At 53.4% G+C, this 26,808-nt stretch overlaps 1 protein-coding gene and 1 pseudogene across 8 annotated transcripts in view; both read right to left on the reverse strand.

Moving 5' to 3' along the window:
* The window catches only part of GDPD5 (glycerophosphodiester phosphodiesterase domain containing 5), a 90,684-nt gene that overhangs the window by 36,990 nt on the left and 26,886 nt on the right, over window positions 1–26,808 (reverse strand). For 7 of the 8 annotated variants that reach the window (XM_007194074.3, XM_057552480.1, XM_057552481.1 and 4 more), the window contains 2 exons: window positions 18,112–18,194; window positions 6,258–6,434 (listed from right to left, as the gene is read on the reverse strand). In XM_007194074.3, the coding sequence (XP_007194136.1) occupies window positions 6,258–6,374 (117 nt within the window). In that variant the 5' untranslated portion in view covers window positions 6,375–6,434; window positions 18,112–18,194. Of the gene's footprint in view, window positions 1–6,257; window positions 6,435–18,111; window positions 18,195–18,541; window positions 18,607–26,808 lie in introns of those variants that run through there. The other variant, XM_057552482.1, reaches the window with a different exon arrangement.
* LOC130708817 (protein SET-like) lies at window positions 8,047–9,049 on the reverse strand (annotated as a pseudogene).

Consider the following 26,808-nt stretch of genomic DNA (forward strand, 5'->3'; position numbering starts at 1 on the left):
CATTTTCTTATCCTCATGGCAAAACTGCAAGGTTTATAGGATAAAATGGCCCTTATCATCGCCAGTTTAGAAGTGGGAGAATTGAAGCTCAGAGGGCTCCTCTCTGACCTGCTGGGTCCCTTTCCCCCAAAGCACCGGAGAAGGGAACAGCCATCCCTTTGAAAGTGTGTAGGGAGGACACGTTTTCCCCAAGTTGGAACAGTGGTCTGTCCTGTTCAGGACGTGAGACACGTTGGTATCTGTTATCTAACTGGACCCTTGGGGCGTGGGTTTGTACCTCCACCTCACCCACAGCAAGCTGAGGCCCAGAAAGGGTCTGGCCTTGTCTAAGGCCACACACTAAGTCACTGGAGGAGGCAGGGTAGAGTTCAGGCCGCAGCTCCCTTAGCCAGGAATGGCCAGGTGCATCTGGCTGACTCCAGTCACACCCTGGAGCCTATTCCAAAGGCCGCTTCCTCCAGGGAGCCCACCTTGATTCCTGAGCGAGATCCACTCTTCCCTGCCCCATAGCCCTGTCACAGGCCCACGTGGTGTTGATAGGACAAGAACGTGGGGAGCCAGCTGGGAAACTCACGCCCTCCTCCTCCCACTGGCAGAGCCTGATTCTCCAAGGGTGGCCTGGGAGGTCCCTTGGCTGAGTCAGCATCCCTCCCTGTCAGCCACAGCCAGGGGCACTGGAATGCAGCATGCGCCCCTACTCTCCACACCACCCAATGCTCCTTGGGGTGCTCACCCGGGAGCTCATCGGGGGTCCAGCCTCCCCGCCCTCACTGGCTTCCTCACTTGCTCCTCAAGTCACCGGCTCAGTCATCCTCCTACTCCTTGCCTGAGGTCCTCCTCTGAGCCAGGCCCTGCCTTCAGCACACTCACAGTCCAGCGGGAGAAACAGGATGTCACGACCCACATGGGCAGCCCAGGCCCGAGGTGCTGCGGGAGCCCAGGGGAAGGGGAGAGGAAGGGAAGGAGGCCTGACTCTTTTGTCTGAAGGGGACACTTCTTAGAGGAAAAGAGATCTGCGATGAGCCTTGAGAGGCAGAGACCAGAGAGAAGGCATTCCAGGCAGAGGGGACAGCGGAGCGAAGGGCAGTGCTGTGAACTGGTGAGGTAGGTTATCCTGGGATGGCTGTGTGGAGGGTGAAGGGTGAAGGAGTGCTGATGGATTTCCCAGCAGCAGGTGTCTTCCTGCCATGGTGGAAGGGGCTCCCATTGACAGATGTAGGCAATGGTGGGGTGGAGGGGGGGGGTTATTTTGTCTGTGTTCCACCCGCCCCCACTGCGCTATTCCTGGACACTCCTGAGACCGCGCCGCCTCTCACACACCCCCTGGGCACAGCATGGTTTCCCGACTCCAGGAATGGCCTCATCCAGCCAGGTGGAAATCATGGGATGAAGGGAGGCATCATCAAAATTCTCTTCTGCAGCCAGTCTGCTGAATGCACCGTCTAGGTGCCTCTAGAATCCCTCCCTTTGCTACTTCTTTTCAGACCCCTCCCCCTAGTTGAGGCCTCAGCCTTTCTTGTCTAGCTCCCTGCCGTCCCCGCCTCCACTCAAGGCCCTTCAGCGCATTCTCCGTGATTGAACCAGAGTGGTCCTTGCACAGACCAAGTCCGACTGGGCTCCCACCTCCCAGGATGGAGTGCAGGCTCCCCAGCACAGCCTCTGGCTCAGGTCCCCTTGGCCACACGCTCTCCCTCCTAACACCAGAGCTGCACTGGGCCAAATCGCTTTCAGTTCCCAAACACAAGACACTCTTGTAACACGCAGCTCCCCTGCCTTCCCCACTCTGGCGTGACATGATGGGCTAACTCTCTCGGACACCAGCTCAGGCAAGCTTTCCTGCCTGCGGTGTCCCTGGGCCCCGGCACTGATCACCCTGGGTGGTCTGGATGTCAGTTCTGATCTGCTCCCCACCCACTTAGGAGCCCTTCAAGGGAGGGAGGAACCAGGTTTGATATACCTGTGACCCCTGGACTCAGGGCAGGTATCAGGACAGGTTTGTTGATTGAGTAAGTAACCAACGCATCCCAGACAAGACTGTTTGGTGTGGAACGGGGGAGAGGGCACAGGACTGGGAGTGCAAGCCGTGCCTTCAACTCCTCGGCTTGAATAAATCACTTCCTCTTCCTGAAGCCCCATCCGTAAGAGAGAGGGGGTCAAAAGAAGCTTAAAACACCCTTCAAAAGGCAAACATACTATAGAAGTGCAAGAGAGTTGACTGTCTCCTTCAATGTCTCGGGCTGGAAGTTCCACCAGGCATCCGACCTGTGTCCCTCTTGCTACAGAGAAGCTGGTTTTGACACTGTGCTGCCTCCCACAGATGCAGAGTCTTCAGGGGCCCCTGTGGGGATGGCCTGAGAGCTGCCTTCTGTCCTACCCCATCCTTAATTGGCAATATTAGAGTAATGAGTCACAGACAACAACCAATTAATTATCCCCAGTTAGAAAAAGCTTTTGCTTCCCCTTCCTAGCTGTCGAGTGAGCCAGCCTTCTGCTGCCAGGCTCCTCCACTCCCTCGGTGTTGGGGGGCAGGAGAGGATGTCATTTCATCTCTCCGGTCCTCAGTTTCCTGTTTCCTTATTTGTCAAGTGTGTGTCCTAGGGGGAGGGGACAGTGTGAGCAGAGGGTTGGAGGAGGTGGGAATGTGAGGGGCGGGGAGGGGCAGGAAGGAAGGAGGCCAGCCTGGATGGAGAGCGGCGGGGCGGGGGCTCATTCCCAGGCTCCCTGCACCCCTCTTCCCTCCCCAGGATCCCCGTCCAGTACCGCGGGGCCAACTCTTAACCAGGGAAGCACTGAGGGTGCGTAGCCTGGCATTCAAGCCATTCCCCAACTTGTCCCAAATGCTCCTGGTCCCTGCTCTTTCTCTCTGTCAGGCAACTTCCCAAGTCCTCCTCCCTGTCCCGCCTTTCTTCTCCTTGTAAGCTCTCCTTTAAGCACACCCAGACTTGGGGCTTCCCTGGTGGCTCAGTGGTTAAGAATCCGCCTGCCAATGCTGGGGACACGGGTTTGAGCCCTGGCCTGGGAAGATCCAACATGCCACGGAGCAACTAAGCCTGTGCACCACAACTATTGAGCCTGTGCTCTAGAGCCCCCAAGCCACAACTACTGAGCCCACGTGCCACAACTACTGAAGCCCACGCACCTAGAGCCCATGCTCCGCAACAAGAGAAGCCACCGCAACAAGAGAAGCCACCGCAACGAGAAGCCCGCACACCGCAACGAAGAGTAGCCCCGGCTCGTCGCAACGAGAGAAAGCCCGCGCGCAGCAACAAAGACCCAACGCCGCCAAAAAAATTAATTAATTTAAATTTATTTATTTATGGCTGTGTTGGGTCTTCGTTTCTGTGCGAGGGCTTTCTCTAGTTGTGGCAAGTGGGGGCCACTCTTCATCGCGGTGCGCGGGCCTCTCACTATCGCGGCCTCTCTTGTTGCGGAGCACAGGCTCCAGACGCGCAGGCTCAGTAGTTGTGGCTCATGGGCCTAGTTGCTCCGCGGCATGTGGGATCTTCCCTAGACCAGGGCTCGAACCCGTGTCCCCTGCATTGGCAGGCAGATTCTCAACCACTGCGCCACCAGGGAAGCCCCCAAAATTAATTAATTTAAAATAAATAAATAAATAAACACACCCAGACTTAAAACCTGCCTGTCTTCCCAGCAGCCTCCAACTTCCTGACGCTCTTGCTGCAAATCTATCACAGACGGGGCTTCAAGCCTTGATTTCCCCATCCATAAACAGGGCATAAAAATTAAACATGCCCCAGCAGGGTGTTAGAACAATCAGCAGGGCAATGCCTGTAAACCATAAGCTCCCTGCATACAATAGGTGCTCAATAAACATTAACTGTCACTCTCACACTTCATTCCCAGCCTGAGGATGAGTGCTTCTGTGACTCACCACCTGTGTGTCACCTCACTGCACACAAGAGGCCCAGAGAGGTTCAGCTTCACTGAAGAACTTGACCCTAGGCTTCCCTGACTTGGGAGACACAAGAGGCTCTCCCAAGAGGTCCTGAGGGGAGGCAGTGCCTGGTGGGGGCATGGGGGGTGGAGGGGTAAGGGGATGCCCAAAGGAGGAGGAGAAGGTGGGGATGAGGAAAGGCACAGGCCCAAAGCTGGGCCCGCTCCCCCTGGCCAAAGCCTCTCCTCCACCCTCCAGGCCCGAGGGGCTCTCCTTTCACTCCCCAAGCTGCACTCCCAGAACTCACTCTGGGCCTCTATTTGTTCAGCAAAATTTACAGAGCAGCTTCTCTGCACCAGCCGTGACTTTGAGACACGAGATTGCTGTTGCCTTCACTGTGTCAGGCCTGGAGCCCAGCCCCCATCATGGTTCTGGCCCAGCTGTCTGGGGAGGGACTGGGGAGAGAAAAGAGAAGGGAGGAGAGCCAGGGAGAGAAGGGTGAGCCGGCGGAGGCTGGAACCCAGGAAGTGGGAGGGGAAGCAGGAGTGGAGCTGAGTTAAGGGCCGGGCCCACTCATCCTCAGCTGGGAGGTGCGGGTTGCCTAAGGTGAGCTCAGCCCTTTCTGCAGAGGCCCTGCCACCCAGAGTTGCTGCAAAACCCTCTCCCCTCTCCCAGCCTCTCCCAGGCTTGTGGCCTGCAGCCTCCGGCCATTGCCCCATACCTGGCACCTCAGGCCTTGGCATTTGCAGAGCCTACGCCGCTTGGGCCCCCAGTCAACTCAAAACCGGCCTCAGCCTACCACTTCCTCCAGCCTGGGACCTGGGCGGGCCACAGCCAAGACCCATCACTTCCTGACTCCACAGCCTGGGACTGGCTGGCCCCGGGCCCACCAAGAGGTGTGAGGTGCCCTGGGAGAGAGCCGCCTTCCTCCAGTGTCTCTTCTGACGGCCAAGGGCTTCCTGCTTGGGAGCTTAGCGATCCTTCTCCTCCCTTCCTCAGCCTCGGCTGTCTTCCCATCCCACCCCCACCAAGAGTGCTGGACACCATGCAGGGCCAGATCCGAGCTCTGCCTCTCTCTAGCTGTGTGACCTTGTCCTGGTCACGGACGTCCTTGGCTTCTGTTTCCGCATGTGGAGCGGTGGCGATGACATCTAGCTCACGGGCTTGGGAGCAACAGGGGTGGCCGCGTGTCAGCGCTCAGCTCAGCGCCCGGCACACAGACAGACACCTGGGTGCCAGTGGACTGCGAGCTCCTGCCCTCCTGACACATGGAGGCCCTGCTGCCTTCCTTCCGCTGTCTCAGGGGAGAATGGAGCTCGGAGCACAGCACATAGGACGGACAGGCTGCCCTGGGCAGGCCCCTCCTCTCCCTTGCCTCAGTTGGGCATGTTGCCTCCTGTGTGCTAGAGTGGGTACACGGCAATGAATCAGGCCAGGTACCCACAGGTGGTACCTGCTTCTTACCATTTGGGGGTCATGAGAACAGGCTCCCGACTCAGTCGAGTGCTCTGTCCCTCTGTCCCTACCAGCACAGGCAGAGAAGGAGGGCAGGGAGGTGGACAAGCTTCCCCAACCTCCACATCCAGATAGTCTGGTGATGCTTGGCCTCTGACCTCCGGCCCTGGCCACTCCAGCCTGTATTGGGGCTGGCTGAATTTGGAGGCTGGCCTCTTTGTTCAGACAAGCAGGAGAGAGGAGAAAGTTGTTTTCCAGGCAGCAAAGCTTTTAGATAAACACCATTTATCTCTCTCTCCGTTCCCTCCTGAAGGAATTGGGTTCCTTCAGAGAAGAAACTGGATCCACTGGCTGATGGTGCCCCAGGGACGGAAGTGTGGCGTGGGTTTGGCTTGGGGAGCCGAACACTAAGGGAGGCTTTCTTTACCCAGCTGAGCACCTGCTGCCAGCCCTGGCAGGCTTGTGGCTCAGGTGACTGGGCCCTGGTGCCAGGCCATGGCCCTGCCAGCTCCCAGGCTCCGGGATGGCCTGGCCCAGCCCTTCACCCTCCCCTTGAAGAGCCACCCGTCTGCTTACCTGCCCATCAGGATCTGCCAGGAAGCTGAGAACTTCTGCTCACCTTGGGGGACCCCACCCTCTTGGAGCAGCCCTCCCTGCCCAGACCTCAAGAGCAGCCCACACCCCACACTGTCAGAGGGGAGTCAACAACTGGCTACACCCATGTTCCTTGCCCACCTAGTCAGGTAGATTCGGGAATTTCCATAGGCCCATTTTACAGAAGGAGAAACTGAAACCCAGAAAGGGCATTGGCCTGTCCAGAGCCACACAGCAGGGTGTCAGAGCTGAGACCCCTCCCCCAGGCCCTGGGGCTCCCTGGGTCCTTTGGCCCCATCCCAGCACAGCTCACCGGTGTGGTGTCATCGTGAGAGCGCTGGTAGCGCTTCCAGCGGCAGCCGTAGATGCCCGTGAGGCAGGAGAGGCAGAGCTGCGGCTCATAGTACTGCAGGGGCTGGTGTCTCACCATGCTCGCGCCCGCGGCCCTGGCGCCCTGCTCTCAGATGCCCATGGAGGCCCCCGGCTGGTCCTGGGGGAGGAAACAAAGTACTGTGAGGCGGGGGAGGGGTGGGGACTTGGCCCCAGCACAGCACGTGTCACTGCAGTCTAGGTCAGGGAGGGTCAGCCTCTGCTCAGAGCCCTGCCGTGCGTCCTTGTCTCTCTCGGAGTCAGAGGCCCATCCTTGCAAGTCCCCTAGGACAGTCCCCTGCCACCCACCCATGACCTAATCATCCAACAAAAATCCCCATACCTATTAGCAGTCACTCCCTCACTCCCACCCCCAGCCCCAAGCAACCTAATCTACTTTCTGTCTCCACGGATTTGCCCATTCTGGACATTTCACATAAATGGAATCATATGATATATGGTCTTGCGCGTCTTGCTTTTTTCACTTAATGTTTTCAAGGTTTCAAGGTTCATCCATGTTATAGCATGAATCAGTACTGCATTTCTTATTATGACTGAAAATTATTTGATTGTATAGATATACCATTTTATCCACTCATCAGCTGGTAGACACTTGGGTTGTTACCACTTTTTGGTTGTTATGAATAACTCTGCTATGAACAAGTTTTTGTGTGAATGTATATTTTCATTTCTCTTGAGTACATACTTTGGGATGGGATTGCTGGGTCATATGGTAACTCTATGTTTAACTTTTTGAAGAACTGCCAAAAGCTGTTTTCCAAAGCTGTTGTACAATTTTACTTTCTCCAAGTGTTATCATTATCATCCCCATTTTACAGATGAGAATTCTGAAGCACAGAAATGTTTAGCCAGTTGTCAAAGGTCACACAGCAGAGCCTGGCAGTCTGGCTCCTTGTTCTAACCCAGGGGTTGGCAAACTATAACTCATAGCCAAATCCAACCAGCCACATATTGTGTGTGTGTGTGTGTGTGTGTGTGTGTGTGTGTGTGTGTACACATTTAGTTTTATTGTAACAAAGCAACTTGTATAATTTTAAGGTTTAAAACTGAGCATCATCTTCCCTTTCCAGTGAAACAAAAAGAAAAATTTTTAAATAAACAGGAACAAAATTACAATAGAGAATGTCAATTGCAAATAAGATCCTACAGGTTCTGCTGCTTCTCCCATCGAGTGGCAGGGCTCAAGTCATCATTAGGAGAGAATTTTATTTTAAAAGTGTCATCTTAAACTGCAAGGATGTCCGTTAAACATCACAATTAAACACGCCAAAGGAGAAGCCATGTTGTCAAAATGCCCACTTAACCCACCGACACATCTCAAACCCACCCTTTGCTGACCTTCTATAACCTCATTTTTTAAAGTTTTTTTTTCTTTTTTTAAACAAGAGAAAGTAGACAGATACATGTTGGTAAACGCTAACTGTCCATATTCACATAGAGACACAGTGTAATCTCTGAGCCCAATATACAGAGAAAGGAGGGAAAAAGCTAGAATTCTATGCACTACTACACAGGGGCCTAGCACCCTCCAGCTTCCAGCAGAGCTAAGGGAGCAGGAGGTTTTTCTTTTTTCCCACAGAGCATGGTGGTGTTGATTCCATAAAGTTTTTTTGAGACAGGAAGGGATAAAAATGAATTTGGAACAGAAAGGGGTAGAGATTCTTTTCCCACTGAATTCTGCTCAAGGTATTTCTCCCCCAAATAAGTTGTGAGCCGTGGTATAAAGGAGAAAAGAGACCTCAAAAACAGGGCGACTGAGCACAAGAGGAGGAGAAAAAAGAAAAAAAAAGACTGCAACTCGCTCCCAGGGACTGGAGAAAATTAAAAAGGAAGGTTGGAATCCATCAGTGTTCCATTAGTCATCTTCTCCTTCATCTTCCTCTCCTTCCTCCCCCTCATCATCATCTTCATCTTCTTCACCTTCATCCTCATCCCCTTCTTCATCAGTATCTTCCAATCCTTCTTCCTCTTCATCGTCCTCTTCTTCTCCTTCCCCTTCCTCATCATCCATGTCCGGAATCAAGTAGTACTGTAATGGATTTGGCCAAATATCATCTTTGATGACCTCTCCTAACTCATCTGCACCTGCATCAGAATGATCGGTAAACCAGGTGAAGAAGCTTTCTGGTTCCTCATGCTGTCTCTTCCTGCTGGCTTTATGCTACGTTTCACTTGAACGTTTTGTCAAATCCTTTCCGGATTTCCTTTTGATTTCAGTGGACTTTGAAGACGGATCACCACTCTCATTCAGATGAAATTCTTTGGAGAGAACTTTATTTTCGAAGGGTTTTCATCAAAATAAAAATCTATTCTGTAACCTGATTTAATATCTTCAAATTCTGTCACTTCGACTCTTGTCAAATAATGCAGCACCTCTTCATTCTCCTCCCCAAGGAGTACAGACACTTGTGGATGGTTAACAAATGCTGTTACCCCCAAATTTGGGATTTTGGCAATCAGTTCCGACCTTTACTGAAAAAATGGTTGGCGGAGTTTGTTATATTTCTGTTCTACTTTCAAAATCTCCTCACTGGCTTGTTCGTTAAGTCTGTCTGTTTCATTTTGTACTACATCAATATATTCAATTGCTTCTTGCTGTCCTTTTTCTTCCTTCAGCAAGTTCGGAGAAGCAGACGTTTCCTCTGGCCTGGAGGCAGGAGTCAGTCTCGGTTTCTTTGCTTGGGGTGGAAGTGAAGACTGGTGTTTGGGGGCCATGCTGGGAGAAAAGCCAAGAATCCACCCAAGGGAAGAAGCTTGTACCAGGAGCTCTGAGAACTCCAGCCACGTGTTTTTATATAGCCCACAAGCTAAGAATGGTTTTTACATTTTTTAAGTAGTTGGGGGGAAAAACCAAAACAAAAATATGTTTTGATCCGTGAAAATTATACAAGAGTCAAATTTCAGAGTCTGTAAATAAAGGTTTATTGGACGCAGGCCCACTCACTCATTTATGTATTGTCTATGGCTGCTTTAAGTATAACTGCAGAGTTATGACAGAGACCATATGGCTCACAAAGCCTAAAATACTTACTGCCCAGCCCTTTATAGGGAAAGTCTGCTGACCCTGCAACCACGGGGCCACCATGGCTCCTGAACCGGTATTGTAAGTGCAGCATATGGTTGAGAAGGGAAAGGGTGCTGTGGGCACTTAATAGGTACAGGGAGGGTCAGGGCATGCTTCCCAGAGGCAGTGCTGAGCTGAGGCCTGTAGGATGAGCTCCCGTCTCTAACGCCCCAGAGGCCACACCATAGGGGCACCGGGATTCAGGCCCACCAACTACTTCCACATCTGGGCCTTGCTCAGGGCGTCTGCCCAACACCCCCTATCTCCCTCCCACTCTCCAAGTGCTAACCTCAGCACAGGGATTACAGCCTCCCGTCCGAGTGTGGAGACGCATTAGGAGATTGCTGGGCACGCTGACCGACCTGGAGCCTCCTAATTGCTGGGAATCGTCTGGTGCAGCCTCTGTGCCCGTGGCTGCCTGAGGAGGCATGTGGACACGGTGCGGCTGCTGGGGGCCCTCGGAGCCAAGCCGAGCCCAGGGCTGGGGGACGGTATAGGATGGGGATGCTGCGGCAGTCAGCTTAGCACCCATGCGGTTGGGGAGGTCGGGGTGGGGTCAGCAGGCAGGGGATCCTCTCAGCTTTACTCCTCTCTAGGAGGAGTGTGTGGGGAATTCCCTGGTGGTCCAGTGGTTAGGACTTGGCGCTTTCACGGCCAAGGGCCTGGGTTCGATCGCTAAGCTGGGAACTAAGATCCCACAAGCTGAACAGCGTGGCCAAAAAAAAAAAAAAATTAAAATTAAAAAAAAAAAAAATGGAAGGCGTGTGTGCTCACATATGTACTCCCACATTCACAGCCTTCCAGAGGAGGTAGAAGGCCCGAGTCCACAGCCAGGGACCACGTCTCACCCTGTGCACCCCGAGATGAGGGTCTCTGCTGTCAGGTGGGCCACAACACCTGCCCCTACTTCCCCCGGAAGGGAGGAAGCAGCTAACATGTAGAAAGGGCCCTCGATTCACCCTGCCTTGGCCAATGACTTGCCCTGTAGCCAGAGCCACTCAGGGCTCTTTGCTGAGCCTTGGTTTCAGCTTTTGTCTTGACTTCTAAAAAAGGTCAGATGACTGGGGGCTGGGGGAGGGGCGGCGGTGCCAGGAGGGCACATGGCTGCAGTGACTGAGGCACGGCAGGTGGGCATTCTGCAGGCAGGGGCCCTGCCCTCCCATTCCTTTCCCAGGACCCCCCCGACCCTGGGACTGATTCCCATGTGTCCCCTGCTCCCCCACCCCCCATGAATGAGCATTACAACCCACCCAGGAATGGAATTTCCATTTCAAATCTGGAAAAGAGGGAAGTAGAGCTGCCTGCACCAGGCCTCGGGGCGGGACTCAGCTGACTGTGGCTCTTGGAACTATTCCCCTCCCCCCACATCCCCACCATGAATTTTCACACTATTCAGAACTACAGAGGTTTGAGAGGCAAACCTCTTTTCTTTCCTCTGCATGTTCTCCTGGGGCCATCAAGATAGACAGCAGCTCCTTGCTGTCTCCAGGGGGGTCACCCAGACCCAGCATGGGCACAGTAACCTCATCACCCCCAACCTGCCTCTAACATCCCTCAAGACCCTTTTCTCAGCACCCGCTTGGCCACTGCCACTCACCTCTCCCCTGGATGGGGAACCCCTGCGGTGGGCCTTGCCCTGCCAATCCAAGGTCTCACCTGCAGTCAGAGTGAGTTTTTAGCAGACAAATGACCAGGATCTGGCTCCTCTAGCCTCACCGCTCCAGAACCTGCTGTCCCTTCACCTGGCTAACACCTCCTGATCCTTCGAGTCTCCGCTCAGATGCTACCTCCTCCGGGAGCCTCCCCTGAGCCCCAGGTTTGGCTAGAGGGCTCCCGGCATCCCTCCTTCTTCCTGGGCAGCCTGTGGGAGCACCGCTGACATGCCTGCTCCCGCAGGGGACAGCCTGAGTTATTCCCACTTCCCCAGTGGCCAGCACGGGTAGCAAGGGGAGACAGCCCTGGGGGCGTCCTGGACCACACTTCCGAGAAGGCCCGGAAGTTCCTGCTGCCCAGACCCTGAGTGGTCAGGACAAGCCCCCAGAGACCAGATTCTCCCCAGCCGCCCCCCTCCTGCCAGGGCTAATGGCATCACTTAGCATCAGTTGACTTCTCCAAGCCACCTCCCAGAGCTGCTGATATCAGCCAAGTTCCAAAGAAATCCCCAGCCTGGAGCCCCTGCTGGCTCTGGGACAAGAGAAAGCCCCACCTCTTAGCCCGATGTCTGAGGGCCCTCCTCAGCCCAAAGTCTCATTTTCTGGCTCAATTCCTGGTCCCTGCCCCCAACCGCCACAGCCTCCTGTTTGCACAGGGAAGGGGCTTCAGGAGGGAGTCAGGAGGGAGACGGAGTGAGGGTCCGCTATGGAGTGGGCGAAGGATGCTGGGGGTGGGCATACACCTCCAGGGGCCTCGCCCATCCTTACACCCTGGGAACGCACCTCACCCACTTCCCGGCTCCTCATCCCTCCCCTGACTGGCAGGTTGCCCGGCCCTCACTGCCCCCAGACCCCGCTGCCTCAGGCCCCAGGCCTGCTCTGTTTCCTGAGAGTGGAAAGAGTCTCAGGCCAGGTGTCAGTGCCTGGATTGCAGCCTGGTCTCCTTCAACTGACTTGCTGTGTGTGAGCTTGGAGATTTATCTTTTACCTCTCTGAGGAATGGGCACTAGATGGAATGACACAAAAAGGACCCAAGGCTGCAATCAAAAGGAGTAAAACACTGACACATGCTACAACGTGAACGACTCTTGAAAACATTATGCTAAGTGAAGGAAGCTAGTTACAGAAGGTGGTGTGGGAGCTTGTGGGGCACCATGCTGAGCACTGCACCTGTGTCATCGCCTGATGACAGCTGTCCAAAGCAGAGCTTGACAGTCTTCTTTTACAGGTTAGAAATATGGTCCCCAGGTGGATGGAGGAACAAACGGGTCCATCCAGACAATGGAATATTACTCAGCAGTAAAAAGAAATGAGCTATCAAGCCATAAAAATACATGAAGGGACCTCAAAAGCATATTGCTAAGTGACAGAAGCCAATGGGAAAAGGCTGCATACTGTATGATTTCACCGTATGACATTCTGGAAAAGGTAAAACCAAGAAGTGGTAAAAAGATCAGTGGTGGCCAGGGGTTGGAGGTGGGGAGCACAGGGGATTTTTAGGGCAGTGAAACTATTCTGTATGATACTGTAATGATGGATACATGTCATTATACATTTGTCAAACCCCACAGAACATATAACACAAAGAGTGAACCCTAATGGAGACTATGGACTTCAGTTAATAATATTGTAGCAACACTGGCTCATCAATTACAGCAAGCCTACGCCCTAAGATAAGACGTTAGTAACAGGGAAAACCGTGGGGTAGGGGAAGGAGAGTATGTAGGAACTCTGTATTTTCCGATCAATTTTTCTAAAACTGTCACCAAAAAAATCATCTATTAATTAAATACATATGTATTTAATTTAAATATCTATATCAATTGATCAATAGACAGCTGGATCAATAGATCTAGGCCTGAGAGATTACACGATTCACCCAAGGCCAGACAGCTAACCATGGAGAAGAGAGGATTTGAAACCAGGGCTGCCAACTCTAAAGCCTAGTCTTTCCACGGCCCCAGCCCTAGATGGAGGGTCCGTCTGCCCACGTTTCTACCGCCTTCCGTGTCTATGACAGCTGTAGCATGTGTCACTGAAAACTGCACCTCAAAGGGCCAAGTTCAATATTTTGGTTGGCACCAGGGCAGCAGGGGCATGGAGTGCGACCAAGAACTCTGGGCAGGAAAAAGGACCTCCCCACATACAGTGGGTGCAGGGCTGGGGGAGACGGAGACCTGACCTCCTCCGGCAGCCTTCCCGAGGCCCAGGGAAGAGGGCAGGGCGCACATGTGGAGGTGGAACCACGCCCTCCCCCTTCCCGCCCCCCCCCCCACCCAGCCCCGGGCCCGTCTTCTTGGCCATGGCCGCCCTCACTGCGCCTCAACCCCAGCCCAGACCCGGGGCTGGAGGGCTGAGGCTGAGCTCAGCCACCAGCAGGCTGGGTGACCTCCACAAGCCTCTGGTCTCAGCTTTCCCGTCTGTATCATGGGACGGTGTGAACAACATCGGATGATCTCCAAGGGCCTTTTCGGCGCTCAGCTTCTAAAAACCCTTTATCCACCTGCTCTCTCCCCATCCTCAGGAGATAAGCAGAGGTGAGGTTGCTCAAGGAGGATGGAAGGACAAATCCCACAGTCCTTGCCTTGTCTGGCGGGAAAGAGCCCCCTCCATTCCCAGGACCAATGGCTGGAAGTCAGGAGCCCGCTGCCGACTGGAGAGCAGTCAAGACGAGGTTGAAAGCTGCAGGAGGACCTGCGACAAGGTTAGAGGCCTGGTCATCCTGAGCCCCAGGCCAGGGCTCTGCCCCTGTCCAGGTGCCTCTACCATCTTTGACAGGGACTAAGGTATAGGTAGTCACGGCCTGGATAACTCACAGTGATGACCCCAAACTTGACTTAGAGTGAAACCCAAGGAGTAGAAGGCACAGGGCTGTGGGGACTCCTTCCCACAGTGCTCAGGGAACATGGCCTTGGAGCAAGACCAGGGCCTCCCTGTGGTCCTTCCTCGCTGCATGCCCATCCTCTGTTCCCAATGCAGGTGCGCCTGTGAAACCACCTCAGCTCTGGGCTCCTCTGACCACCTTGAGGCTGGAAAACTCCTGCTCACCTCAGCGCAGCAGCTCCTCCTCCAGGAACTCAGTCCTGCCTAGGTCAGGGTCTCTTCTGGACCCAAACTCCTGTGCTTCCTCTAGCCACGCTGCAGGGCGGCTTCCTGGAGAGCGTGGATGTCAACAGAACTCAGAAATAAGGGAGGATTTGTAGCACAAGGGGGAGAGAGAAGGGGGCTCTAGGTAAGCGGACAGCACAGGGAAAGCGTGGTGGCAGGGGGGTGAGCAGGGCCTCTCCCAGGGCCGAGGGCTCCGGCAGCAAGTTAAGCCCCGTGTGGGTTCCATCTGGTTGTGACGGTGGTGTCTCCTCCAACAGTAGCCTCCCAGCCCGCTGGGGACCCAGGGGCAGCAGGGCACCGCCGGGCAGCTTGCCAGCTGGGCTGTTTCTCCAAATAATTGACCAAACCCAAATCCACAAAACAAATCCCTGGCCCCAGAGCTGGGGCTGGAGATGTGGGGACAGAGCTGATTCTGGGACCTCCCGCTCCCAGACCATCCGATCCCAGGCCCCACCCTACTGCTCTCCAGCACAGCCTCTGGGGCTTAGCTTTTGAGGAACGCTCCAAGAGTCACTACATTCCCCGCTGCACGGGCCTCATCAGATGGCTTAAACCGAGAGATGTGGGCTGCTACATCTCACTGTGTGGCCCTGAGCAAGTCACTCCACTTCTCTGGGGCTCAGAGAAAGCCCTAGATTCTAATGAAATCAGCAGAGAAGATAGGCAGACGTAGGGAGGAAGGAAGTCTGTCACTGAGGCAGCTGCCGGTGGGGAGAGGCTGGGGGAGGAGGTGCCCCGAAGGAGGCCTGGTGGGCCAGTGGCCCCGTCATGGCCACTCATTCTTTGGGGGAAAAGCTACTCAGTGGTTTAGGCTGGTGCTCAACAGGAGCTGTCAAAGAATCAATCATGCCATAATTACGGTCATTGTTAATCTCTTTCCACTGTGGTGCCAGGGCCTCCTGTTTACCCAACACTTCTGTCCCAGAAGACTTCTGATTGCTCTTCCTCTGGGGAAATTCCCAGCAGGCTTGCTTCACCCCAGTTGTGGGTCCCCTTCTGTCCCTCCGGGCTGCCCTCCTGTAGGGAGCACTTCCTGCTTCTCCTTCGGGAAGGGCTGGCTTCCTCGGAACCATGGCCTCTGGTATTATCTGTTCCATACCCAGTTTACTCATTCAGTGTATGTTTAAGAAGCCTCTGCTATGTGCCAGGCACTGCTGGGACCTGAGAGAGATTCACCGAGAATCCGATGTGGTCCTTCCTTTCAAGGAGACAGTCTCATTGCAGCAACAGCAGCTACAATTATAACCACACTCACAGCGCTTTGCAGTGTACAAGGAGCCTCCACACACATCGTCTCCTTGAAGCGTGGCCCCAACTCCACGGGTAAGTACCGGATCCCCATTTTATGGATGAGGAGGTTGAGGCTGGTGGAGGGCAGGACAGGTTTGCTGAGCTGCACCCTTGGTTAAGGCCCTTGGGGGACAGACCTGCATGTTTGGGGCCATAGGCTGAACGGGGATCAGGCTCAGGACCCTGCCCAGGGCCCTTGGGTTCTCTTGGCACAGAGAGGACCTCTCTTTGGATCTCTCTTTCCCCAGGTCAGGGCTATGAGCTTGGGCTGAGCACTCACCAGGAACAGCCTGCACACTCTCTAAACCAGAGTCTTAGAATCACCTCCCCCAGGGCTCTTACAATCATGGAATCCTGGCACAATCCAACAGGGATCTTAGAACTAACCCTGGATTTCAGAATATGAAAGTCATCAAGTGTCAGCACCAGGAAAGATCTGGAGCTATTCCATCCAGCCTCCCCTCCCTGCAGAAATCCTCTGCACAGCCGCTAGTGGTGGTTCCCCGGCAGAGTGGCCTGCATGGGCTTGCCTACGCCTCTTGACAGGCCCCTCCCTCCCCGGAGGGCTGAGCGGTTCCCTCTTTAAACGGGGACAGAAGGAAGGCCCTCCTAAGAGGAGTGGCCTGCCCCCAGCCCCCCCTCCGCCCACCAGCACAGACAGGTTCTCCCTGGAGTGAGCAAAGGGCCAGGCCAGGGGCCTGGTCAGGGGAGAGACTTTCACCATCCTCTCACCCCTGGTGGATGCCCCAGCCCCTCCCAGGCACCCAGTGATTCAGTCACAGGAACCCGGCTGGCTTTTTCCGATGCCTCTCCCTGGGTCTCTGGAAGGAGGGGGCCCTGAAGGGGAGGAGGAGAGGAGGAAGCTGAGTCCGGCAGAGACACGCACTGAGCAAACTCGCCTCTGCCCAGTTTTTAGCCCCTGAGGGAACGGACAGCAATGATTTATGTTATTTATTTATGTAAAAGAGCAGAGTTGTTATACAAACAGGCTTCCCAGGCAGGCCCTGGGGATGGGAGGAGAAGCAGGTCCTGCCATTTTAGGAATCTCTCTGCTTCCTTCCCCTCACACCTACCTGTCTAGCCTCACCTGCCCCTGCCCCTCCTCATGCGGCTGTGCTCCAAGCACACGGCACCTCCCAGCCTCCCCCCTCCCCCGTAGCTTTGCTCATGCTGGGCCCTCCGCCACGAGAGCCCTCCCCCCACCCCCCCAATCCAAATCCCAACCATCTTGACAAATGCACCCTGGACAAAGCTTGGTCTGATCCCCCCGCAGAAGCCCACTGCTTCTTCCCTTTGTGCTCGAATCACCAGGCAGAGCTCTTGAGACATGATCATAGGCCTCTGTGCACAGTAATTATCTGCTTCCGTGGCTGCCTTGCCCACCAGGCTGGGAGCTTCCCCAGCCAGAGACTTCAGATCCATTTGGCCCAGCTTTTCTGAAGAGCCACAGTATCTGCAACCCTGCAGGTGATAGGGACACGCGATACCCCAGGCCCCGTCCCTGCTAGAGGAATCACTGGACAGGGGACCTGTGTTCCTGCCCTGGGCCAGCACCAAGGAGGCGCCCATTTATATGTCAGTCAGAAAAGCTGGTTAAATGTGCAAAGGAAGGAAAGAAAGAACCCATCAGAGCCTCTTAAACCACCCAATTGCAGGGCCACTTCGGAGCCTGTTCCCAACTCTGCCTCTCAATAATTATTAGCCTTTTCCCTATTTACAGGAAAAATTTAATTACTAAAAAAACTCTCAAGTATTTTCTCCCACAATTTTTTGAAACCTCTGATATCTGTTCCAGGTCTAGTACAAGATGACCTCAGATTTAGCACAGAATACTGACTTTCTCACTGCCACTTGCATCTCTCTTCATCACAGTGCTCTGTGACAAGCAGCAGCCCTGCCGCTCAGGCAAGTCTGAGAACCTGGGGCCTAAGCTTCTCTTCCCCTCTTTCAGATTTCCAGGTTTCCTTTCTAAAAACCGACCTTGCCTGAATGCTGAGGAAGAAAGTCCCAGGGGTTGGCTGGTCCAGTAAACCTTGAAGGTTCATGCTCAGTCCATGATTCAAGGCCTCTAATTCCACCATTTACCATTCATTCCTTCGGCTGAAGCATCACTTACTCTGGGATTCTCTCTTAAAATACAAATCTCCCCTGGAAATGGGAGCCCATTAAACCTCCATACTGAAGTTCAAGGAAACTTAGTTTAATGCCTGGCTCTAGAGAGGCAGTAAATCATAGGGGTTAGGAATGTGCACCCAGAGCCAGCCTGCCAAGTTTGAAACCTAGTTCTACCACTTACTAACTGAGCAGGTTCCTTAATGCCTCTAGACCTCAGTCTCCTTATCTATAAAGTGGGGATAATAATAGCACCAACCTCATGGGCTGTTGTGAGGATTGAATGAGCTAATATGTGTGAGGTGCTTTAGATAAGTACCTAGTCCACTGGAGAAAGCAAGAGACAACTCTACTCAGAGTTTCTGTTTTTGTTTTTGTTTTTTTCTTGCTTGTAAAATGGAAAAACAATCCTTGTTTCCTCTGCCTTTTACCATGAACTGTAGAGTACAGCTCCCGTGAGAGAGCGAACATCATTCTAGAACCCAGTGGGCTGCTCTCTGCAGCTTCCCTCTAACTCCTTTCCCACCCCCCTTCCTTGCTTTTTCCTTTACCTGGAAGAAGGCACCAGTGGCTGTGAGCCGGGCTCCTGGGGGGTCCTGTCCACCGAGGTGGTGATGTCACGTCAGTGGGAGAGCTGAGGGGACAAACCCAGTCAGATTACACATCAGTCCATCCTGCCTTCTCCCCTCCCACCCGGCCCTGAGTGAGCCCCCGCCCTGTGCCCACCCTGCGCTTGGTATGGGGACCAGGGATGGGTCACATCTAGTCCCTGCCCTGGGGAAGCCGCCAAGCCGGTGGGAGAGCCAAGGAGACGTACGTGACCCAGTCGTGTGCTGTGAGACCCCACACAAGCACCTCCACACATGCTGCCCCCAAACCAGCCCCAAACCCAAACCCAGTACCACCTGCTGCCTGAACCACTCCTGCCCCACCAGGACCCACAGAAACATGATCCAAGGCCCAGCCACCCTGGGGTGAAACCTGGGGCTATGCCTGGCTCCTGGGAGGCAGAGGCCCATTCGTGCTGACCAGGGACCTGCTTCTTTGGAGTCAGACGCCAAACCAGCTGTTCTAAAGCAGTCGCTGAGGGAGGGCTGGGTGGGCTGGAGGAGGGACCTGGGGCACCGCAATTATGTGGCTGACTTCTGACTCATGCCCCGCCTCCCCCATCACCAGCTCCTACAGCTGGCAGGGCAGCCCTCCTGCCCAGGAACTGGGAGGAGAGATGGTACTGACAGGCCCTGGGGAGAAGGGGAGAGGGGGAGAGGGAAGGGGTGCTGGGTCAGCACTGCAGGCTTCAGAGGATGTCGCCACATTGCCCACTAGGGGACACTGAGGCTGGCAGGGCCTATGTCACCCAGAGAGTCAGAGTCAGAGCCAGGGTGGGACCCAGGGCAGGGGTGGCTCAGGCCTGGTGTCCAGCCCAATCCCATTCCGACATGAGAACTTTCTCCAATCTGATCGGGCCCTGGAGCTACATAGCAGCAAGAAATACAAACAAGACTCAGCCTTGGATGGGAGGGGGACAGAGGTGGACGCACAGAAGCTTGGAAATGACATCCAGCTACTGAGAGATGGGCTCCGGGGGCACCCCCAGCCCTGCCTCCCTCCACTTCCAGTCCCCAGGTTTCTCGCAGAGCCCTGAATGCACCACACTTTACAGTTGATAAAACACTTATTTTCTTCATCTCCCACAATGATCCTAAGGCCTAAGCGACAGAGGGAATATAAATAGAGCAGGGCTTCTCAAACAAATCACCTAGAGATCTTGTTGAAAGGCAATTCAACTCAGTAGGTCTAGGCTGGGGTCTGAGATTCTACATTTTTTTACAAGCTACTGGGTGATACCTTGCTGCAGGTCCAGGGACCACAGTTTGAGTAGCAAGAACATAGTTGTTAACGGCATGGACACTGGGGTCAAACTGCCTAAGTTAGGATCTTGGCTCTTACTGTGTGACCTTGGGCAAGTTCCTTAACCTCTCTGTGCCTCAATCTCCTTATGTATAAAACAATAATCATAATAATAAAACCTACCCCATAGGGTTGATGTGAGAATTAAATTATGTAAAATGCTTAAAGTGATGATGATTATTTCAAATTTTTAAATGGAGGCTCTGAGAGATGGACACACTCAGCAAGGTGGCAGAGCCAGAATTCAAACACAAATCTCTTAATGGAAATCCTGCAATAACAACTTGCCACACGTCACAGCCAGCAAGCCCTCCACCATTAGACAGACATGGATACTGAAGCCCGGAGAGCGGCTGGGAACTGACAAGGTCACCAGAAAGTTGGTGTCGGAAATTCAAGTCCATGACCCCCGGCCTACTGATCTTTCCATCACACCTCACTGCCCTGCAAGGAAGAAACAGCATCACAAGTTCCCCCTGAGGGGGACCCAGCTCTGCTGTCGGCCCCCACCTGGGCAGCAGCTACCCTGGAAACCAGATGTGTGTGGGAGTGGCTGGATGTAGAGGCTGCCCTCATGCCCACCGTGGCCCCAATTCCCCTGCACTCTCAGAGCCCTGCCTGCCAGGCTGGGCGAGAACAGTCTAGCATCCTCCTTCCATGGCCCAGCTCCTACAGCCAGTCTGTGGCACTGTTCCGTTTCAGGGTCACCCAGCCTGGGTACCAGGCAGGGCGGGATGCGGCCGGGGCCCGTCTCCATCCCCACCTTGGCTTCCCAGCATGGGGCCAGTGGGAGCCTATGAGTCACCTGAAGGAAGTGCTTGGCCCCAAACAGTAAGTGGCTCTTCAGGCAGAACCCCTGACCCCCACGCCCAGGAGCTCCCCAGGGCAGGTGCCTCGGTGACAGAGGCTGGTGAAGGAAGGGAAGCTGATTGGGACATAGCGACACCTATTCAGATTTTACCTGAAACTCAAAAGCAACACCTATCGTCTGCATTGTGAAACCCGGCCGGAGGGCTCTCTGCTGTATGATCTTATGTACATCAATGCCCCTCTCTGAGCCTCAATTCCCTCATCTGTAGGATCACGGGGCTGCACTACAAGAATGCTACAGCCTGGCATTCTACAATGAAATAAAGGATTGGAGGACGTGAATATAGGTTTTAAATAAATGAACAAAAGCATATGTGAAAGAGGTGAATGAGTGTATGCCGATACCTAGATTTAAGCTGCAGCTCTAGCGTAAGCACCGTCATTTATCTCTCATTAGCTGCAGGATAGACATCTATCTCATGGGCAAGAAGACATCCCCTGAATCACCCTTAGGTGCAAGGAAGAAGGGCTACTGTCCTGAGCCCCACACATCACAAACACACGCTCACAAATAAATATATTACAGAACATACAGGAGCTTCTGTCACACAACATCCATGGGACCCACAAGCCTAATCTGCTCCCCTAACACAGCTCAGGCCCCTGAGAAACTCTTCGTTTCTTGGGTTTGAAGAACAAAAGGTGATTGTGTCCAGATGAAGGTCTGAGGGTTGCACAGTGGCTGACAGGGGCGAGGGTGGGGTGGGGGGTGGGAAAGGGAGGGAAACAGGATGCTACGGGGTGGGGGGGGGCGGGGAGGGGAGGGATGGAGGAAGGGCACTAAGTGGCAAGAATGTTTAGCAGGGCAGACAAATTAAACTTGTCAAATCCTTTCGGAGAGCAACAACTTCTTACATAACAAAGTATCCGCTTCCCAGTAATGTTGAGCATCTTTTTTTTTTGGCTTTTCTCCCTGTTCCAATTTGTGGTTCTAAAAGTACTCATGAATTAGTGTGGTATTCACAATAAATGCACATGGCAGCTGAGGAACATCTTACAGTATTTAACAATTCATATTACTTGGATTAATGTAACATGAAATGAGATACTAATTCTTTTTTTTTAATTTTATTTATTTTTTGGCTACATTGGGTCTTAGTTGCTGTGCGTGGGCTTTCTCTAGTTGTGGAGACCAGGGCTACTCTTTGTTGCGGTGCCTGGGCTTCTCATTGCAGTGGCTTCTCTTGTTGTGGAGCACGGGCTCTAGGCGTGCCAGCTTCAGTAGCTGTGGCACGCGGGCTCAGTAGCTGTGACTCGTGGGCTCTGGAGCGCAGGCTCAGTAGTTGTGGTACACGGGCTTAGTTGCTCTGTGGCATGTGGGATCTTCCCGGACCACGGCTCGAACCTGTGTCCCCTGCATTGGCAGGCGGATTCTTAACCACTGCACCACCAGGGAAGTCCCATGAAATGTGGTACTAATTCTTTACACTGGCAACTAGATGGACATTAATCACAACTATGAATAGTTTAATTTTTATAAAATCTTCAAAAATTTGAATTACTATAACTATTTTTAAATTGGATATTCATTAATTATGATGTCTATAGTTTTAATTTCCTAGATAATTTCAAGGAATAAAAACAACTTTTGAAAATATAAATTTTCCTTTCTTTACATTCAATTTACATTTTTGATGGAAATATATTCAAATTCTATACACTCTAAATACAACTGCATTTTATTTTTGATCCTTTAGATTATTACCATCCATACACAATTTTCAAATGATGTGAAAAATCTTGATTATAACAATTATAGTGATCTTGCTAAAATGAAGACAATAAAACATATTTTATGAAATATGTCTTATTACTCATCCAAATGCCACCAGCCCACCAACAAAACACCCAGATGTGTAATAATAATTAAATTGTCTTCCTTGATATTTTGTCCCTTTCAGTTATATAAAACCATAACTTTACAAGGTGGAAAAATGAAACTATCTTATTTAATACTTTCTTGGTTTGTTTTGTAACCTTCCAATATCTGACAAACATATACTGCATGGGCCTCTGTTTGTATTTTTGTCCTGGGCCCTGCAAATTTTGGGCCATGCCTGTCTGCCGACTCCCTGCCCACCAGCTCCCTTTGGTGGGGCCCAGGCCACCCGCGCTGGTCGCCTCTCCTCGCTAAGGATCAGCTGGGTGTCGAGCCAGCCCTGTGTTCCTGAGTCTGCCTTTTAGAAAGTGCTCCTCACATGAAAAGTCCTCATGCTTAGATGTGGGACTTATTTCCAGAGCTGATTCGAATATCCTTCAAGGGCAGTGGCCATGACTTGACTACCATCTCCCACAGACCTGGTGCTCCTTAAAGTCCCTTACATTCCAGCACCATCAGCAAAGGGACCCGGATGGGAGGGCCCAGCAGCCTGTGGTCCACCGGGCTGGTAGCCCCCATTGGCTCAGACTGAGCGAATGGCCCATGGCCCCCACAACTGGTTTTCTCCTCTGCACCCTCACTCCGTCCACCTCTACCCATGACCCCCTCCTGCCCCCTTACTCTGGGCCTACCGGCCACAGTGACCCCCTTTGGGCTAAAGCCACCAGAATGCACCCTCAGCCCCATGACATCTGGGCTGACAAACCTCCACATTCTGGACTTCCCTGGTGGCACAGTGGTTATGAATCTGCCTGCCAGTGCAGGGGACACGGGTTCAAGCCCTGGTCCGGGAAGATCCCACATGCCGCGGAGCAACTAAGCCCGTGTGCCACTACTACAGAGCCTGCGCTCTAGAGCCCACGAGCCACAACTGCTGCGCCCACGCGCCGTAACTGCTGAGTCCATGCACTGCAACTACTGAAGCCCACACACAACAAAGAGTAGCCCCCACTCACCACAACTAGAGAAAGCCTGCGCACAGCAACGAAGACCCAAAGCAGCCAAAAATAAACAAATAAATTTATATATATAAAAAAAAATCTCCACATTCCCTGCCTGCCACCTTCCCAGCCTCTTTCACAAAGAGCTTCCAGAACCTGGGTTCTGGAAGGGGTCAGGGTAGAGGTGTTGGAGACTGAGAGCCTGGAGACCTGGGTCTGGGTGTGGCCTGGCCACTGAAAGGCAGGTCGGTGTCATCTCTAGGCTCAGGGTCTTCACTTGTCAGATGGGGATGCTGTAACCAGCCCAGAATGCCTCATGGGATGAACAGGATAACCCAGTGAGCAGGACCTGATGGGGCTTTGGAAACTGTAAAGTACTGAACCATGTGATGGAGGCTCACCTCATCTCTTGTGTTTCCTACTCAGCCTGGCCCATGTGGAGTCCATCTACTAAGACACCGTCCACCATTTAAGGAGGGCTGGCCACAGCCTTGTACGAGGCTGACATTCCCTGTCTGTCCTCTCACTTACCCCTCTTAGCCTCCCACTACAGTACATTCTACAGATGCCAAAGCGGAGGCTCAAGGGAGTTTGGGTCCCATGCTCAAGGGCACAACTAAGCAAGTGGCAGAGCCAGGATTCATACTTTGTCTGACTCCCAAGCCAGGCTAGATAACATAAATCCAATCACCAACACACATTTCCTGAGCTCTCCGGTGTGCCAGGGGAGGCCTGAGGCTGGGTGGACAGACCTGCTGGAGGAGCCCACAGTCTACGGTACAGACAGATGCGCGGAGAGGGCGTGTGAACAAAGGAGGCATCCTGCCTGGGGAAGGGTGCAGGAGGGCCTTGGTGGTGGATCAAAACCACCTCCCAGCCTAGCCCAGGCAGCAACAGATACCCAGGAGTGAGCAAACCTGTTTCCCCTGCACCCACCACCTGGCCAGCCCCTCATGTCTGCTCCTGGGCGGAGCGGGGCCCTAGACATTTCAGACCACCTCCTCCTCTGGGGCCCCTACCTCATGTCCACCTTCACCCCTAGGGTCTGCAGATTCCCCAGGCTTCAGGACAGGGTGCAACCTTGCAGCAGACTAGACATGAAGCCTGGTGAAAGAAGGATCCTGCCCATCTGAGCATGCAACCCCTTACCCAGTAGGTGAGCAGAGGAGCTAATGACTAAACAGTAGTGACTGACCACTCTGGTACCCGGCTCAGTTCATCCTGACTGCAGGGAGGTTAGCTCAGGTTCTGAATCAGACTGAGGCTGGTGGGGACCAGAGCAGAGCTGGTAAAGAGTAAGGCGCTCAGATAAGCAGTCACAGGCGGGTGGGGGTAATGGGTCCTGACCCTCTCACCTCCACCCTTTCACTATGTGAACAGAAGCAAATCACTCTACCACTCTGGGTACGAGTCAAGCTGGGATTAACACCACATTGAAATCACCTGATTTTAGGTGGGCGCATATAAAACTTTGGTCAGAAACACGGGTCACGGAGGCTCAGAGAAGGCAGGTGACTTGACCAAGGTTACAAAGCAGGTGACAGAGTCTGGACTAGAACCCAGGCCTGTCATGCTCTGCGGGGCTAGACTCCCAGAGGTCAGGGTGGAGAGGCCAGATTAGGGTGACATCCCTTGTGATAACACAGGTGCAGGAGAGGGGCTGGGACAAGTTCCATCAGGGCCGACGCAGGCTGACATCACCAGTTAAAGTCATCATAGTCAGAGTCGTGGAAGCACAACTTCTGTTTATTTGTTCCTGGGACACGCTGACCAACACGAGCTCCATGAGCGATCCCTGAGCACGTTCTATGGAAAAAGCCCCGTAGAGCTGAGCCTGCACTCCACAACTACTGAAGCCCGTGCACCTAGAGCCCGTGCTCCGCAACGAGAGAAGCCACCACAATGAGAAGCCCGTGCGCCGCAATGAAGAGTAGCCCCCGCTCGCCGCAACTAGACAAAGCCCGCGCGCAGCAACGAAGACCCAACGCAGCCCAAAATAAATAAATAAGTAAATAAATAAATAAATAAATAAATTTATTTATTAAAAAAAAGAAAGAAAGAAAAAGCTCAGTAGACACAGTGGGGCGGGGTGGGCTGGGAAGAAAAGCCAAATTCAATTCAGGTGGGGGATAGGCCCCTGGGCCTCAGTTTTCTCCGTGGCGCTCAGTGCTTCCATGGCCCTGTGCCACCTCCTGACCGTCACTAATCCTCGTTAGGCGGTGCAGGCAGGGCTGGGGGGGGGGGTGGTGGCACAGAGACAGACTTCTCTGGAAGGGGCTATATCAGGGCATCAGACCAGCTCTGGCACGGCTGGATCGACTGCCTGACGTCAAGTAGTCAGGAAGAACCCTGGGGGCTGGGGCCAGGTCCTCTGGCTGGGGAGCTCTGAGGGATTCTGCCTCTGGGAGCTGAGAGACAGTGACAGCGCCTGGGGCTGGGGGAACAATGGGGGCTCAGGGCAGCTCTCAGAAGGTCCTGTCTGCTGCTGCCTACACGATCCTGGGGCACCCATTCTGCACCCCCTTTCTAACAGGTGGGCAGAGCTGACACTTAATCGGTGCTTCCTGTGAGCCGGGCTCCGCCTGGAGAACTCTGCCTCTGTTGTCTCCACCCACGTCCCCTGGGACCCCCCTCTCTGTTCTGAGTCATTCCAGGTTGCACTGTCCCTTCCAAAAGCCGAGAACTGCAGGGGCGTGTGGGTGAGCTGCCGTCAGGCTGCCTGAATCCCTTCGCCTGTGGGCATGGCTGTTGCCCAGGGCCCCTTTACCAGGGACCCCCTGGGCGAGGTCTAAGTGCTGCAGCACCCTTGCCCCTGGCAGCCAGCTCTGGGGACTGAGCCAAGTATCCCCTCCGAGGGGCTTGGCTTGAAGTCACACTCTTGCTTCTCCTTCTCTTTCTGTTTCTACTTTCCCTATCCCCTTAGCAGTTTTCTTCCCCCTGGAAAACTTCTTAGTAAGTCACTCTCACACGAATCCTTATTTCAGGGTCTGCTTCTAGATCCCCCAACCTCAGACAGTTATGAGGTAAGTGCCATTAGTTTTCCCATTTCAGAGATGAGGAAACTGAGGCTCAGAGACTCAAAGTTGTCAAAGACCCCCACATGGCAGGCATCAGAACACAGGCTTGAATTGAGGTCAGCCCCGTACAAAGCCTGAGCACTGACCCCTCTTGTCCACCGCCAGTATCATCTGAGCCTGTTTACATCTCAAATGCCATCCCCTCCCGGCCATCTGAGCTAATCTTTCTTTTTCTTTCTTTTTTTTTAATTGGAAGGAAAGCAGGAGAATCTGTAGATGATCCAAGGGGGATGACTAAGTCCTTAGATTCCTCTCGTTGGCTCAGATCCTGTTTTGGTCAATCCTTGTGAATCAGGGTGGGTCTGACATTCTGGGAATGCAGGGAGACTTCAAACCAACTTCACGAAAACAAGTTGTAAAAACACTGGCCGCCACTCAAAGCGGCCTGCTGATGAGCTTGGCTCCACGGAGCAGGGTTGAACAAGTTCACCAGAAGGGAACACACAGCAGGAAAGACTTAGGCTAGACCCAGAGGAAGAACTTCCCAGTAATTGGGAGCTGGCCCAGGCATGGTCATGGCCTCTTTGGGAGCAGGTGAATTGATGTCCTGACCTTCCCAGGCCTTACTGG

The sequence above is a fragment of the Balaenoptera acutorostrata genome, chromosome 9 (assembly GCF_949987535.1).
Source record: "Balaenoptera acutorostrata chromosome 9, mBalAcu1.1, whole genome shotgun sequence".
NCBI classification, from domain to species: domain Eukaryota; kingdom Metazoa; phylum Chordata; class Mammalia; order Artiodactyla; family Balaenopteridae; genus Balaenoptera; species Balaenoptera acutorostrata.